Here is a 16,133-nt window from a genome sequence, read left to right on the forward strand (position 1 = left end):
TACCAGACAAATAATAGTACATCTTCTTTGTACTGCACTTCATGTTTGGTGTATGCATTACACCATCGCCTCTGTTGATTTCGCTCCTTATAAATAAACTTTCAAAGCATTTAAAATTTCTCAAAAATTTAAATTTAATGAAGATAACACTACAAATTATCGTTGTCTCAAGCGCTACGCTAAATCTTACTTCATCCGAAACCCTAGGATATAGGTTTTTTTGACAGCCAGGAAAGAATAAAAAGTTATATACATTACAAGATATATAATTTAAAGGGACACAAAAAGAAATGCCAAATATATATAAGACAAATCAGTAGGAGCTACATGTACAGATATTTTTCTTAATTAAAAAAGGGAATATTAAAAACAAGCACAATTATGCAACAAAGCATACAATAACCACAGCACTATCTTCTCAACTGATGACGACATAGGAGACTATCAGTTGAGTGTTTGTGTTTTTGTTGTGTTTTTGCTGTTTTTTTGGGGGTTATTTTTTTTTGCTTTTTAAATATTTGTTTTTTATCAATATAAATTAGTGTTAATTATTCAGTTAATAACCTATTAAGACCCTAATTGCCAGATGACAATGTTGTCAACCTATAAAAGTCCACCAGTACATAAAAAAGAAAAGGATAGAACAAACAACAATATTTTGCATTTTCATATTGTAATACTTACTTTGCTTGAAGCGCCAGGGCAATAATACCAGATGCTATTGGCGTCGAATACGACGTCCCTTGGACATTTTCACTGATACAACCAGAAGATGTGGTCGTTGTCGTCTGTAAATGATAGTATAAAATTAAATATTGGACTGGATAAAACTTTTATCTTAATAATAATAAAAAAAAACAATTAACATTGAAAACATATGTGTGTCTCAAATAGAATGGATATGAATTTTAATAAAAGTTATGTAATAATTATCGGCTAAAGGTTGCATTTCTGTAAAATATTGACAATGCAATTTCCCTTAGGAACTACATTTACAGCTAAAACTGTGCCACTTTTACTATGAAGTTTTGAAAAAAACATATCCTAGAATTGAAAACATATGTGTGTCTCAAATAGAATGGATATGAATTTTAATAAAAGTTATGTAATAATTATCGGCTAAAGGTTGCATTTCTGTAAGATATTGACAATGCAATTTCCCATAGGAACTACATTTACAGCTAAAACTGTGCCACTTTTACTATGAAGTTTTGAAAAAAACATATCCTAGAATTGAAAGTTCATATATGCACTACAATTTTGTTCAAAGGTCAAAATATAGGGCTGTGTGGCATATTTTCAAGGTGTGTATGCCCTGAACTTTTCAGAGTTTAAACAAACACTATTTTTTTAACTACCTCTACCTCGAATGAAGGGTTGCCACAGATTTCAATGTAAACAAGATGCACATGTATTTTTACTGGTAACACTCCCAAGTTATGTCTCTATGAGATGGAACTCAGAGAGCATATAACTGGGAACCATTAATTTTCTATGAATATTCTAAATCTCCCCACAAGAGGGATGGTTTGCGAAAGAGGTGTATTTACAAAGTGTAACCTATAGGGTGCAGTTGGTTACAAAAGATCTTCAAAGTTTCTTTTTTATACTCTAAATGAGAAAATGGTTTTTAAGCTACCTTTGTACTTATATTATTGCCTGTTAGAGTGAGATAACATACCAAATACTGGTCCCTATTACTACCACCGTATGTTGCGGCCATGGCTGCAGCACACACCTCAGAATACCATGCATTTTCTCCTTGTTGTACACTTGTAATGGCTATAGTGTAGATACTGTTAGCATATCCGTCGGCATTACAGTTATCACTTGTCTCACCATTTCCTGCCGCCCAGGTAAATATCACACCTTTACCATCTCTTCCCTACAGTAATATCAGATGTTTGCAAACAGTTTAAATGTTCGCATGTAATTATCTGAATTGATTTGTTTGGGAAGCAATTTTTGGACAGCATTCTAATTTAGAAGTACAACTCACTTTTATTGCTGAACAAATTAGTTTGAGAAGTCATATAAAAAGTTGTTTTTTTAACTCCATACTCTAAAGCAAAAGATAGGTGTTATAATCAAACAAATCATAATTTTAAGCTAACATATACATTAACTCAAACGAATATAATTCAACAAAGTGCATAGTACATATTTAACATAAAACGTTTGATGTGAGTTGCAGATATATGATAACTTTTAGAACTGTGCCGTAGTATATTGTTAGCTAAAATGAATCCTATTGCATTCGGGGATGGTTTGCATATGCCCGTGTCACACTGTCCCGATTTTTATATACGATGGACACCCGAATGCAAAAATTGTAAGTTCGTACGAAGTTGGTCCCGATCTCGTTAAAATACCAAAAAGTGACCGAACTAAGTTCGATGAATAACGAAGTCTATACGATGGAGCCGAAATTATATACGATAGTAAAAGATGGACATACGAAGGTTAACCGAAGACCGGTATTTAAGCTTCATATCTCAGCCGAAGCCTACACGATGGATTACGATGATGGCTCGATGGCCATACGATGTATAAAAGACGTCGTGTACAGCTTACGATGCATTTAAATTATATGCCGAAGTTTTAAATTGTTTGATCAATATTGAATATAATATTATATTGTACATTTCATTTCTGATTTAATCATAAGACGGAAGACCGTCTTCTCTGGAAAATAAACAAGAAAAATAAAGGTAAAATACATGTATGTACACAATACAAGTATACAAACGATCTAAAAATGCGTTCTACCTGTTTTGAACTTTGTTTACGAACATAATTTCGACAACATATCGTTTCTGTACAAGTCTGCCATGCATGACAGGAAATCGATCTTTTTGTCTAATTCTTATAAAACTTAGGCCGTGTTCACATTGACCTAAATTCGGTGTTGTGTTAGTGTAACTCACACGTAAACTAAACACAATTGCGTTCCCATTGATAAAACTCAATGTTTACATGTAGTTTAAATCATGTTTTATCTACACACAGTCGATAGTCAATGTAGGCCTAGTGTAGGTTAAGTGTACACAAAACTAAGCATTTAAGACATTAGTTTGACCGTGTATATGTTTAAGGAGGAAACTATTTTTGAGTAAAATTGATATTTTTGATAATTATTAGTATAGTTCTTTAATACAGAAATTGTTGTCTAAATTTTACAGATTTTTTTTGTAAAAATAAATTCACGTACTTTATTTACCCCTGATCAATACTCAAAGCAGCATCATTGCCGAACCCATAAGACAGCAACCAATTGATTTTCGGGGGGGGGGGGGGGGGGGGGGGGCTATTATAGTTTAGTATAAAACATAAAGGCATAGGGGTGGGTGGTGAGCTATGGATTTTGTTTTGGACACAAAAAATGTTTCCAGTTTTTGGCTTTGAAAAAAATTTGGTTTATTTGTTTGTTTCACCATCAGCTGCCACTATATATAATGATAAAATTGATTTCGACTTGTCACCAAAATTTGTCCTAAAAAAAATGAATAGCCAACGCCCCTCTACCCCCTCCCGCCCCCCCGGCTCCCCCTCCTCGTCCCCAAAATATGAGGTACATAGTTGCTGCCTAATTCATTTGAAAAAGTCTTCCCGAATCGACTTGACGTACACAGAAATATTCGCCACTGGTCTTTACTCAAACAACGATTCACGCATAAATGCATGACTAAAAAAAGTGTGGGGTGAATGATATGTTTGTCTAGTATCTAAGATCCGTTAAATAACACTTAGAATAAATAAAAAAAAACGTTACCCTAATATTCTTTTACCAATACTCCTGCATTTGAAACAAACAGAAAAGATAAAAATGTAGTGATCCCTAATATCGCAATCCTTTTTTTCGGCTGTAAGCACACTGCTGCAACTAACGTTTTCTAATGCTTAATCGAGACATCTCTAGTATATTCAAACTACTGCAAATTATAAAAATGGCTTTTATAAAGTAGCAACCACTTAACTTAAAAAAGGGGGAGGGTTAATTTGTTTTTATCTGAGTCAGATTTTTTTTTCGTGCGTACGTTTTTATTCCTTTTTTTTCGATGCTGGTGATCGAAATTTAATACATTTTTTTCAATATTTAATACTATAATGTATGGGGAAACTCTTGATTCAGAATAATTTTTTTATCATCTGTTTGACCATATATTTTTTTATCAAATTTGGGATCGGAATATTTCTATTCCCACCCCACCCTCTTTTGAAGTCAAATGGTTGTTCCCTTACCACTAGAAAAATTGTCAAAAAACTTTGAATTCAGTTCTACGTAATGAACCTTTAAATGACATATAGTTTACAAGTGGGAACAAATCTTATGTACAGGTAGCTAAACAAGGTGTATAGATGTGAACAAATGTAATGTGAAACCAGTGTACACTACACTAAACTAATTGTAAACATGTTTACTCTACACGGCGTTTGGTGTGAACACGGCCTAAGTTTATTATACCCTCGCTTACTACATGTAAGTTACGTGTAGATAAAATTGTATGGACACTCTAGAACCAAAATGCTCAAAACTTGGTATGGTGTCACTCGTTAAGAATATCTTAAGCGCTATTGACTGTAAAGTTCAAAGGTCAAGGTCACAGTGGCAGTTGTAATACAAGGCAATATCACCCTTGTGGACACTCTAAAACCAATATGCGCTAAAAGATTTTAACCACATTTTGTATATTGTTCCTCCTTGTAATGATATGACATTATTTACTTTCAAGGCCGAAGGTCAAGGTCATGCTGATGGACTTGTTTTTTTCCCTTGAAATAGCATAATACACAGGAAATTGGTTGCTCATTTTTTTAACTGCTGGTTTTAAAGACAATGTTAAAGGTATTTCCAGTTACTGAATGTTTTGGTTGATTTAAAAAAAAAAATAGTTTATGTATCAAATATGCATATTCAATTTACAATTTTCTGCATGTGTCATACACAAATATAGTGTCCATATTTGTCCCCAATATGTTACATAACAGGATGTGCCACGCTCGACATTGCCTTGTTTGAACTGTAAAATGTGTGCACTAGTCTGAATAATCACCAGGAGAATATCATAATAATACGATAGACAAAAGGATGGATGTGGCGAAAGTAACAAATGCGGCAAAATATGACCTATAGAAAACAAAATGGTTGTGGAGTAAACAACAGCTCAGTCGAAACATAAAAAAACACAATAATGAAGAAAAAGTTGGTTTCCCTATATAAATGTACCTGTTGTGTTGGTGTACGAGGCGTGTTTTTGATTTTCATTATGTTACTTGATATCTTGATATGAAAAATCGACAAAAAAATAATATTTTACTTGTAAAAGTAAATTCAAAGCCTGTAATAGCTGCTTGTTCTTGTTCCATTTGAATAAATAGAAACAACGCTGTCACCTTTCTTGTTTTCATAGAATTCAATGATATGAGCTCCATGTTTTGTGAACGTCTTTCTTAACTGTCGTATTAGACTGACCAGTGCATATCGCGCATGGCACTTTAAATGTGTTTAAGCTCGAACACTAACTTACATGTCTTACATTTAGCTGGATTTATTGCCGTCGTAGTTTCATCTTGTCACCTTCGTACTTTTATTCGATGGCAACACGACGGGATTACGAGGTCTTCACGAAGTCGTGTTGCCATCGTAAGACCTTCGGGTAGCTTCGTGATTCATTCGTGTAGACATCGTCATGTCAAAACTGCCTGATGGAAACGATGGAAACACGAATGCAATACGATGTTCAAAGGTGCATTCTAGGTGACATTACGATGGTGAGGATGGTGATACGAACTCAATACGAACCCTCAACATCGGACGCACCTTCGGGAATTTTTTAACATGTTAAAAAATTTAGAACGCTTCCCGAAGTTGTCCCCGAAGGCTAGAAAAAGTGGCCGATGGTTCTACGATGGTTAAAGATGACACTACGAATAGCCCGATCTGGATACGATCAGTCCCGATTTTGAAAATGTCCATAATCTTGTTGCCATCGGCGTAAAAATCGGGACAGTGTGACGCGGGCATTACATACTACAATATACGATATAATTTGACGGCTAGCCTAAGGGTATAGTTAATATATGTGTTACTCAGCCTTTAGTTTCTTATGCAGTGTTGTGTATACTATTGTTTGCCTGTTGGTCTTTTCACTATTTTAGCTATAATGGCGTTGTCAGTTGTTTTTTTTTCAACTTCCGAGTTTGAATTCCCTCTGGTGTATGTCGCCTCTTTTTTAGATGTAAGTTAAGGGAATACACTTCATCTGCTAGTTCTGTGACATCAATTTTCATTAATAGATTCGAAAAAATTACGAACACATGGACCACATTTAAGTAATTCCGTACCACACGAATGCTTACAAAGAACGCGGGAACTGACTTAAACGAACGCATTACATGATGCAGGTCGATTCATTTACCCAGCACACGTACATTAGTAATAACGTACGTTAGTAACGCCATTTTGAAGAGCAGTTTTCGTTATTGATCCCGGCTCCTCAAACCCGTAACCATCAGTTGGTCCCCAGCTATTGGAGTAAATATCGATGTCAGATAATTGCCATCCTAATGCTTCAGCTTCCTGTGAATCTGTTACTTTACCAGGCCCAAGTATTCGTATTCCTGAAAGTGAACAAAATACCAAAAAAAATACAGTAGGTTAGTACAATTTTGTGTTTTCTAATGTCTGTTTCAAACTGAATGTAACTATGCTGCTGTATTATCATGGCATGGAGGATATACTTTAATTGTAAAGTTTTAGATTACAAGTTAAGAAGATGCATGTATACCAAGATGTTTCGTGTAACTACTATAAGATAATTTGGCATGTCATGTTATGGTTTGTTTTACTATCATCTTACTTTGATATGTATTGTCTGAAAACTGTTTTAAATCTTTCTCATAAAAAAGATATTTTTTAGAAATTTTGAAAGCAAAAAATTAATATATGACTTCGTCAATAAATAAACGCAGAACAATTCGTAAAACTAATTTCTGGGTATGATTGCATTGCAATAGGTATGAAATGTTGAAAAATACTAACGACGTCGTTGATTTTTTTTTCTTCACGTGATAGATTTTACTTTAAGAATTAATCTATACATTTACATATTACGCGTGGCTGGATTGACTTGTGTAACATGTAAACTGGCTTATTGGTCAAATTTGTTGATAATACATGTAACATGTGTAATAATCTTCTAATTCATTGCTTGTGAAAGACTTTTTTCAGCTTTAAATTACCAGTGTCAGTTATTTATTTCTGGAATCTAATAACCCCATCCTCCCCCACCCCTTATTTATTTCTTAATTTCAAGACCCCCTTTTCCTGAAAATATGAAGTTAAACACAAACTAGTTGGTATTATGTAGGATATCAGATTTAACTAGGTCATACAGTTATTTTATCGTGATGCCGATTGTTTTAAATAATCAGACGTACTTTTACAGACCATGCATTATTCTGACTATTCATAATGAATTACCTACTAATGTTGCTTGATGTGCAACACCAACTGTACAGTCGCCATTGTTTATCTCTGCAGCCACAAGTCCTCCTACATTGGTACCATGACTAAAAAAAACAATTAATTATCAAAAGTGTACGGACGCAGGACTGGGTTTAATGTCGGTACTCTAAATATGTTGATTGTGAATACTAAAAACAAGGCTTCTCACAAACAACATCAAAATAACATAACTGTATAACGGCACAATATACATGATATAATTTATAGTAACAGGTAATGGTTATTTTATTGGTGTAATTTACGTGTTATCCAATTTTTATCATTGGTTGCTTTCTGTCATAAATATCATTTGTTGTTGCAAGATCAATCATTCTTCGTTTTCTTAATAATTACATTAGATAGATATAGGAAGATGTGGTGTGAGTGCAAATGAGACAACTCTCCATCCAAATAATAATTTAAAAAGTAAACCATTATAGGTTAAAGTACGGCCTTCAACACGGAGCCTTGGCTCAAACCGAACAACAAGCTATAAAGGGCCCCAAAATTACTAGTGTAAAACCATTCAAACGCGAAAACCAACGGTCTAATCTATATAAACAAAACGAGAAACACGTATATATTACATAAACAAACGACAACTGCTGTACATGAGATTCCTGACTTAGGACAGGTGCAAACATTTGCAGCGGGATTAAACGTTTTAATGGATCCAAACCTTCTCCCTTTTGTATGTTTCATTATAATACTTTATTCTGATTGGCTAACTGCACATCACATGTTATTCCTCAAGCAATTGCATCAGTCAATAAAACTTTTCATTCATGATAACACGTGGTCCCACAGTAAAGTGCACAGGTGAATTGAATAAAAACGTTATAAAACTCGTGTTTTCATGATCATAACTTAAAAAAATGTAATTATAAGTATTGAATGCTTCTTTTTGTAACTTCATAGGGTTGTAAAAGCGTTGACCGTGCGCACATTTTTAGAATGAATTCCGCGCTTCATACAAAATGTACTTCGGTCAACGCTTTTACACCCCAATGAATTTACATAAAGAAGCATTCAATTCTTAAATAAACTTGTCTATAGTTTTTCACAGCGAGATCTATTCTAGATCGCAAATACTATACATTTGATATTTGTTCATGACTAAGGACCACAAGGGGACCTTCAATGTTCACGTCTTTATCCTGTACTTCCATCGTTATAGTTCTGAATTTTACTCGAACAGTCACATGCATATGATCATCATGGCAAGAAGGACAAACAAAGACAAAGGAAATGACTTCATAAAAGGTAGTCTACAAAAATTAACACAAATCTATGAATTTATGTAGATAAAATTGAAACAACAGAATTCGAAAAAGGTGTCCGCTGTTATATTTGTTCTTTCTCTTTTGATAAAAGACTTTACCTGTCCCTTGCTGATGAAGGCGACGGATCATTGTCGTCGTCGTAAACATCTTTATCAATTGTTGTGTCCTACAAAATAAAACATGTTTAACCTTTAATTGGAATTCGTTATCCTTAGAGTGATTTGAAATTCTAGACATTATAATGTTCATGCAGTTTTTGGAACATTTCATAAATGTTTTATAAACTTAGTTCACCATGTTCTCTCGCCACGTGTCTATCAATTTCTGCTTAGATAGGTAGATTATCATAATATAAAATAAAATGTTTTGCCACATTCCAACGGCAATTAAAATAACATCAGAGGATTCTCGACAGCTTACGGGTCGTTAGACGAAACTCTACGAACGTATAGATAAGGAGCAGTAGTTTTGTTCAGCAACACATTTCTACCGATATTGTTGTGTGTTTAAAGACAACAGTAAACAATTTAATATTCTATTTCCAACCTTGCATTTTAATGTTGTGGTATAACTTAAGTGCTCAATTATTTTTTTTGTGTTGTTGAATGTTGTGTTATCTTGCTTTGAGTTCTGTTTGTTAACATGTCGTATGTGCGTTTGGTTAATATCCCTTATCCATTAAATAAGGAACACTGTTTTTTTAAATGTTGTTAGAACATTGTTGGATAGATAATGTCCAATGGCAAGTAGTTCATGCATATCACAACAAGATTAGCATTTGATAAAGGATTGAAAAGTGAGGGATTAAGTTGACACAACTTTAATATGTTTCATTAACTATACCCGTACGTCTTTTTGATAACCCAGCACAAAATTCTACAAAACAAAAACGTGTATGTACTAAAAAAAAAGAAATGATGATGTCCTGTTTATGAAAATCTTTTGTACGATTACTGTTCATAATATTTCATATTCTTCGCCACAATTTATTGAAAATTCAAATTTACTAATACTATATGCTGACTCGTGTTTTTCCCTTACGAGGTTACCGACCGAAATGTTTGGCTTGCCATTTGGAAATGAGGGAATAAGTTAGAAAGCAGCAGAAGATGCGCTTTGTCGAAAGGAGTGTGGCCTTCTACATAAACAAAACTAACACGTTTAGTTCTAAGATTCAAATATGTATTTTAACGATGAGAACAAATATATGCCTTACTACGTTTGCATCCAAATCTGAATGATCTGTCTGTAAACCATCGTCCACAATACCAATGATTATACCACTACCATTGTATCCAAGTCCCCATGCCTCACTTACTTTCATTGAAGGTAAAATATTGCCATTCTAAGAAAATAAATCAAAACATTTATATATAAAACGTAACTCTTTGGAAGTTTAAAATATGTCAAAATGTTCATTTCATTTTCTTATTATTCTCTGAATATGTGTGCATTTGCATATCGTATATTAAGGTGTTCAATTAAATAGTTTCTAACCATCCATCAAGAACAATTAAATGCCACCAGTTGTGCGGGAACTGCTTTCCTTTTCAGGAGTTCATGTCGTTTTTTATACTCATAAAATATTGTCTTTCTAAGTAAACATTGATTTACGGATATTAGGAATGTCATGACTTTTATTTTTAAAATATAGACTGGTGTAATTTTATCTGCTCCCCTTTTTCGTTCACAGTATAAACAGTTCTGTCCTCGTTTTCAGACAATATTAAGAAACTATAAACAACTTTCTTACAAGAGGTAGGTTTATATATAAATAAAACAAGGTTTTTACTGAGTTTGTCTGTGCGTATTGCGATGTGTTTATTTCTTCTTCATTGGCTAGGGTACTGAGGGAGGGTTGAGATCAAACAAAACATATTTAACCCCTCCGTATGTTTGCGCCTGTCCCAAGTCAGGAGTGTCTGGTCTTTGTTATTCTTGTAAGTATTTTTAAAATTTTAGTTCATTTATATATATATAAGTTGTGGAGTTTATTATCATGACGTCCATTTTCACTGAACTACTACACAGGTTTATTTAGCGGTCAGCTGAGGATCGCCTGCGGATGCGGCATTTCTCACTTCGTTGAAGACCCATTGGTAGGCTTTGGTTGTTGTCTGCTCTTTGGTTTGATTGTTGTCTTTCTGACATATTCCCCATTTCCATTTTCAAGTTTATTTATCTCCCATTTTTTTCCAGAACAAAAAATACAAGTCTGTACCAAGTCAGTATTAAGACAACTGTTTTCCGTATGACCCATTGGTTAAAATGTTCTAACGTTTTACTTTGTTGACCTTCATGCACTTCCCGTTTTAGAATTGACATTGGAGTTCGTTATTTTTTTAATGCTTTTTAAAAAGATCTGCTTTTATGCTAGTTTTTTTTGGCTATGACATTCATTCTCGACATATTGTTAAGTCTTTTGTGGTAGTTTATCTTTTCTTTTCTGTTTGATGTTGAATTTGTTTTGTAAACCTAAGGGGGAAACCAACACAGTACTTGTCACACGGTAGAAATTACTCCTGATGATTGGTTTGATATTTTATATTAGAACGTAAAACATGTTATACTTACTAAATGCCAGAGATTCGACCATTGAGTGTCGGTTGTCTTTGGTACTCTTCTGTATGCTATTTCTTGTTCAAACGTTATGAACTGTAACAATAAAATTGGAGAATTCATAACATGTCCAATAGCAACTGATACATGTAACGTCTTTCAATACCTCCTATACTTTTGAAAAAATATAAAAAATAAAAAGATGTGGAATGACTGTCGATAAGACAACTCTCAAACGGAGACCAAACGACAGAGGATAGGTTATCACATGGCCTTCAGCAATGAGCAAAATCCATACCGCATAGATAGTTATAAATGGCCCCAAAATGACAAATGTAAATTAATTAAAACGAGTAAAGCTATGGCCTGAATTATTCGTAAAAGCAATATAAGAAAAATAACAGGCGTTTACCCTGAAATGTAAAGGAAGGACCAAGAATAAAATTAATTGCCCATGATTCGTCGTCATACCGCTATTAATCTCGATTCCACGTCTGTTCTTTTAAAGAAATAAAAAACAGGGAGCATTTTGTCGTGCAAGGACCAGTTAACAAAATAAAGTTTTCGAAATGACACGGTTAATATTAGAAACTATCTTTTACACGTAATGACGCAAGCATTTTAAAAAATGCAAAAAGTTTGTTAACATACAACGTGATAACTTTAAACATAATACTTGTTTTAACAGGATGCAGATAACCAGAATTGTAAAAATAAGTTATATAAGCCCATTTTAAATGTTTATTTTAAATCTGCCTCCATACATTTATTCAGATATAGTATTTCTCCATTATAGGAACGTCTTTGTTCTGAGTTCTCTACTTATTAAATTACTGGTAGCTAAACCTCATTAAGTTGGGTTATTACATCAAGAGTTATGTCATTGCAACTGTATTGTTGAACTTAGCGGAATATGACAAGTTTTATAAGTATTGATATTTACATTACGTTAATGTTTCCTTATAATATGTTTTTAATTAGCTAACAGCAATATCGCGTCATTCTGAAATCAACCTTCATTTCCAATTGAAATGTATTATTCCTGATGACACGAGTCATTTAATAAGGTATTTAATAATTATTCAAGTAATCTAAAATTAGTCATGATTACATTTATTTTTCACACTAATCGAGTACATCTAGACTATTTGTAATCAGAAATTGCATGATTACTGATTACATGGATAACATTGTAAAATGTAATCAATTACAGCTGATTACGATTCCCGATCATGATTCTAGAAAATTCAACAATCGTTCTTATTGTAAGTTAACTTGTTTTGAAGAGAAATTGTGACGACAAATTATTGAACGTCCATATCTTTGATCTACGCGAAAATAATCATTAATTGGCGTACGAAAGGGGATTCAAATTTAATTTGATAACGGATTGTAATGCGAATAAGTTTTTAGTTTCTATTTTATATGTTAATGTAATGGAACACCAATAATACTGACTTGATATTGTTTATCTTTTTCTTTCTAGTTACATGTATGTCGTTATGAGTTTAAGTATGACATTTTAGTTCCAATGTCCCTCGGGTATCATTTGCCTCACATTTAACATATATGTCTTGTACAGTGTGTGTACTTACATAATTACAGGTATCAGATGCCTCATATATGTCTTGTACAGTGTGTGTACTTACATTATAACAGGTATCAGATGCCTCATATATGTCTTGTACAGTGTATGCACTTACAATATTACAGGTATCAGATGCCTCATATATGTCTTGTACAGTGTGTGTACTTACATTATTACAGGTATCAGATGCCTCATATATGTCTTGTACAGTGTGTGTACTTACATTATAACAGGTATCAGATGCCTCATATATGTCTTGTACAGTGTGTGTACTTACATTATAATAGGTATCAGATGCCTCATATATGTCTTGTACAGTGTGTGTACTTACAATATAACAGGTATCAGATGCCTCATATATGTCTTGTACAGTGTGTGTACTTACATTATAACAGGTATCAGATGCCTCATATATGTCTTGTTAGTGTGTGTACTTACATTATAACAGGTATCAGATGCCTCATATATGTCTTGTACAGTGTGTGTACTTACAATATTACAGGTATCAGATGCCTCATATATGTCTTGTACAGTGTGTGTACTTACAATATAACAGGTATCAGATGCCTCATATATGTCTTGTACAGTGTGTGTAATTACAATATAACAGGTATCAGATGCCTCATATATGTCTTGTACAGTGTGTGTACTTACATTATAACAGGTATCAGATGCCTCATATATGTCTTGTACAGTGTGTGTACTTACAATATAACAGGTATCAGATGCCTCATATATGTCTTGTACAGTGTGTGTACTTACATTATAACAGGTATCAGATGCCTCATATATGTCTTGTTAGTGTATGTACTTACAATATTACAGGTATCAGATGCCTCATATATGTCTTGTACAGTGTGTGTACTTACAATATTACAGGTATCAGATGCCTCATATATAGATATAGGAAGATGTGGTGTGAGTGCCAATGAGACAACTCTCCATTCAAATAACAATTTAAAAATTAAACCATTATAGGTTAAAGTACGGCCTTCAACACGGAGCCTTGGCTCACACCGAACAACAAGCTATAAAGGGCCCCAAAATTACTAGTGTAAAACCATTCAAACGGGAAAACCAACGGTCTAATCTATATAAACAAAACGAGAAACGAGAAACACGTATATATTACATAAACAAACGACAACTACTGTACATCAGATTCCTGACTTAGGACAGGTGCAAACATTTGCAGCGGGATTAAACGTTTTAATGGGCCCAAACCTTCTCCCTTTTTCTGAAACAATAGCATAACATCACAACATATAAAAACATACGATAAAATATCAATTAGCAGACTTAACTCAATCAAAAAACGTATGATTACACAAAGAACGAATAAATTTGATCTGCGATATCTGAATACAAATGCACAGTTAATTAAATATTAGAGACAAACAGTCATGACCAAAAGGCTATCAATTAAATTCAAACACACTGAGAAATATTTAACCAATCAATGTTCACTTTAGAAAAAAACCGGTTTTTATAATCTTGAAGTTTATACAAATGTTGTAAGAATAAGTGAAAAATTGAAGATATTACAAATAATCAAAGCTGGTAAACAGCCAAGATCCATATAAATAAAAAATGACAAAAAAGCATTATAAACAGTATCAACAGGTCGAATTAACAAGAAAATACGATTTGAGAGTACTCGCAGTTACTGACAGCTAGTTAAAAGCCAAAACCAATTAATAGTAAAAAATCATGCATCAGAGACTAAAATCGACTAAAACACATCACAGGGATTTAGTATTTTAACGTCATTAATAGTCAAAGAAGACATGACTTGTGCAATGCCAAAAATAAATGTATCGACAGGTAGTAGTATAGTGAAGAGCGACTTCTATAGAAATAAAAGTTAACGTGGCTGTGTCCCCTATACATCTCGCCTCAAAAGATAATGAAATTTAGTTATGTTTTAATTTGCTAATTACAAAATCAATATTAGTGCCAATATGAACTATATTCAGAGATCTAATTACAATATTGGTACGATAACCCTTACTTATAAGTTTGTTCAAAGGTTCGATGAGTTTACAAGGATCACATAGTGATTTCCTCGCTTTAAGTACAATATTACCATAAAATTTAGGATGAGAAATACCATTTTTAATAAGCTTTCTACAGGTATAGCCAAATTTACTAATCAAATCTTTGTATCTATGAAAGAATTTAGTAAAAGTTTTAAGTAATTTATGGTATCGAAATCCCTGACACAACAATTTACCAGTGATGCATTGATTACGTTCGTTAAAATCTATGACATCAGAACACACACGGGCAAACCGAACGAGTTGCGATATATAAACACCGTATGATGGAGCCAAAGGCACATCGCCGTCTAAAAAAGGAAAATTAACAATAGGAAATGAAAAATCGTCTCTTTTGTCGTAAATTTTAGTGTGAAGTTTCCCGTTTGAAATTGAAATGTCTAAATCTAGAAAAGGACAACTGCTGCTGTTTATGTTAGATTTAGTTAAAGTAAGTTCGTTTGGGTAAATGTCTTGTACAGTGTGTGTACTTACATTATACCAGGTATCAGATGCCTCATATATGTCTTGTACAGTGTGTGTACTTACATAATTACAGGTATCAGATGCCTCATATATGTCTTGTACAGTGTGTGTACTTACATAATTACAGGTATCAGATGCCTCATATATGTCTTGTTAGTGTATGTACTTACATTATAACAGGTATCAGATGCCTCATATATGTCTTGTACAGTGTGTGTACTTACAATATTACAGGTATCATATGCCTCATATATGTCTTGTACAGTGTGTGTACTTACATTATAACAGGTATCAGATGCCTCATATATGTCTTGTACAGTGTGTGTACTTACAATATAACAGGTATCAGATGCCTCATATATGTCTTGTACAGTGTGTGTACTTACATTATAACAGGTATCAGATGCCTCATATATGTCTTGTACAGTGTGTGTACTTACATTATAACAGGTATCAGATGCCTCATATATGTCTTGTACAGTGTGTGTACTTACATTACAACAGGTATCAGATGCCTCATATATGTCTTGTACAGTGTGTGTACTTACAATATTACAGGTATCAGATGCCTCATATATGTCTTGTACAGTGTGTGTACTTACATAATTACAGGTATCAGATGCCTCATATATGTCTTGTACAATGTGTGTACTTACATAATTACAGGTATCAGA

The 16,133-nt window shown here is 33.4% G+C and overlaps 1 protein-coding gene across 1 annotated transcript in view; it reads right to left on the reverse strand.

The window, feature by feature from the left end:
- Positions 1-16,133, reverse strand: part of LOC134710044 (furin-like) — a 93,435-nt gene that overhangs the window by 10,322 nt on the left and 66,980 nt on the right. Inside the window, exons 3-9 of the mRNA XM_063570198.1 lie at positions 11,365-11,445; positions 10,007-10,135; positions 8,889-8,956; positions 7,484-7,572; positions 6,449-6,621; positions 1,682-1,885; positions 685-788 (exon numbers count right to left, since the gene is read on the reverse strand). Of these exons, the coding sequence (XP_063426268.1) occupies positions 685-788; positions 1,682-1,885; positions 6,449-6,621; positions 7,484-7,572; positions 8,889-8,956; positions 10,007-10,135; positions 11,365-11,445 (848 nt within the window). The remainder of the gene's footprint in view (positions 1-684; positions 789-1,681; positions 1,886-6,448; positions 6,622-7,483; positions 7,573-8,888; positions 8,957-10,006; positions 10,136-11,364; positions 11,446-16,133) is intronic.

This window comes from Mytilus trossulus, chromosome 3 (genome assembly GCF_036588685.1).
Source record: "Mytilus trossulus isolate FHL-02 chromosome 3, PNRI_Mtr1.1.1.hap1, whole genome shotgun sequence".
Lineage (NCBI taxonomy): Eukaryota > Metazoa > Mollusca > Bivalvia > Mytilida > Mytilidae > Mytilus > Mytilus trossulus.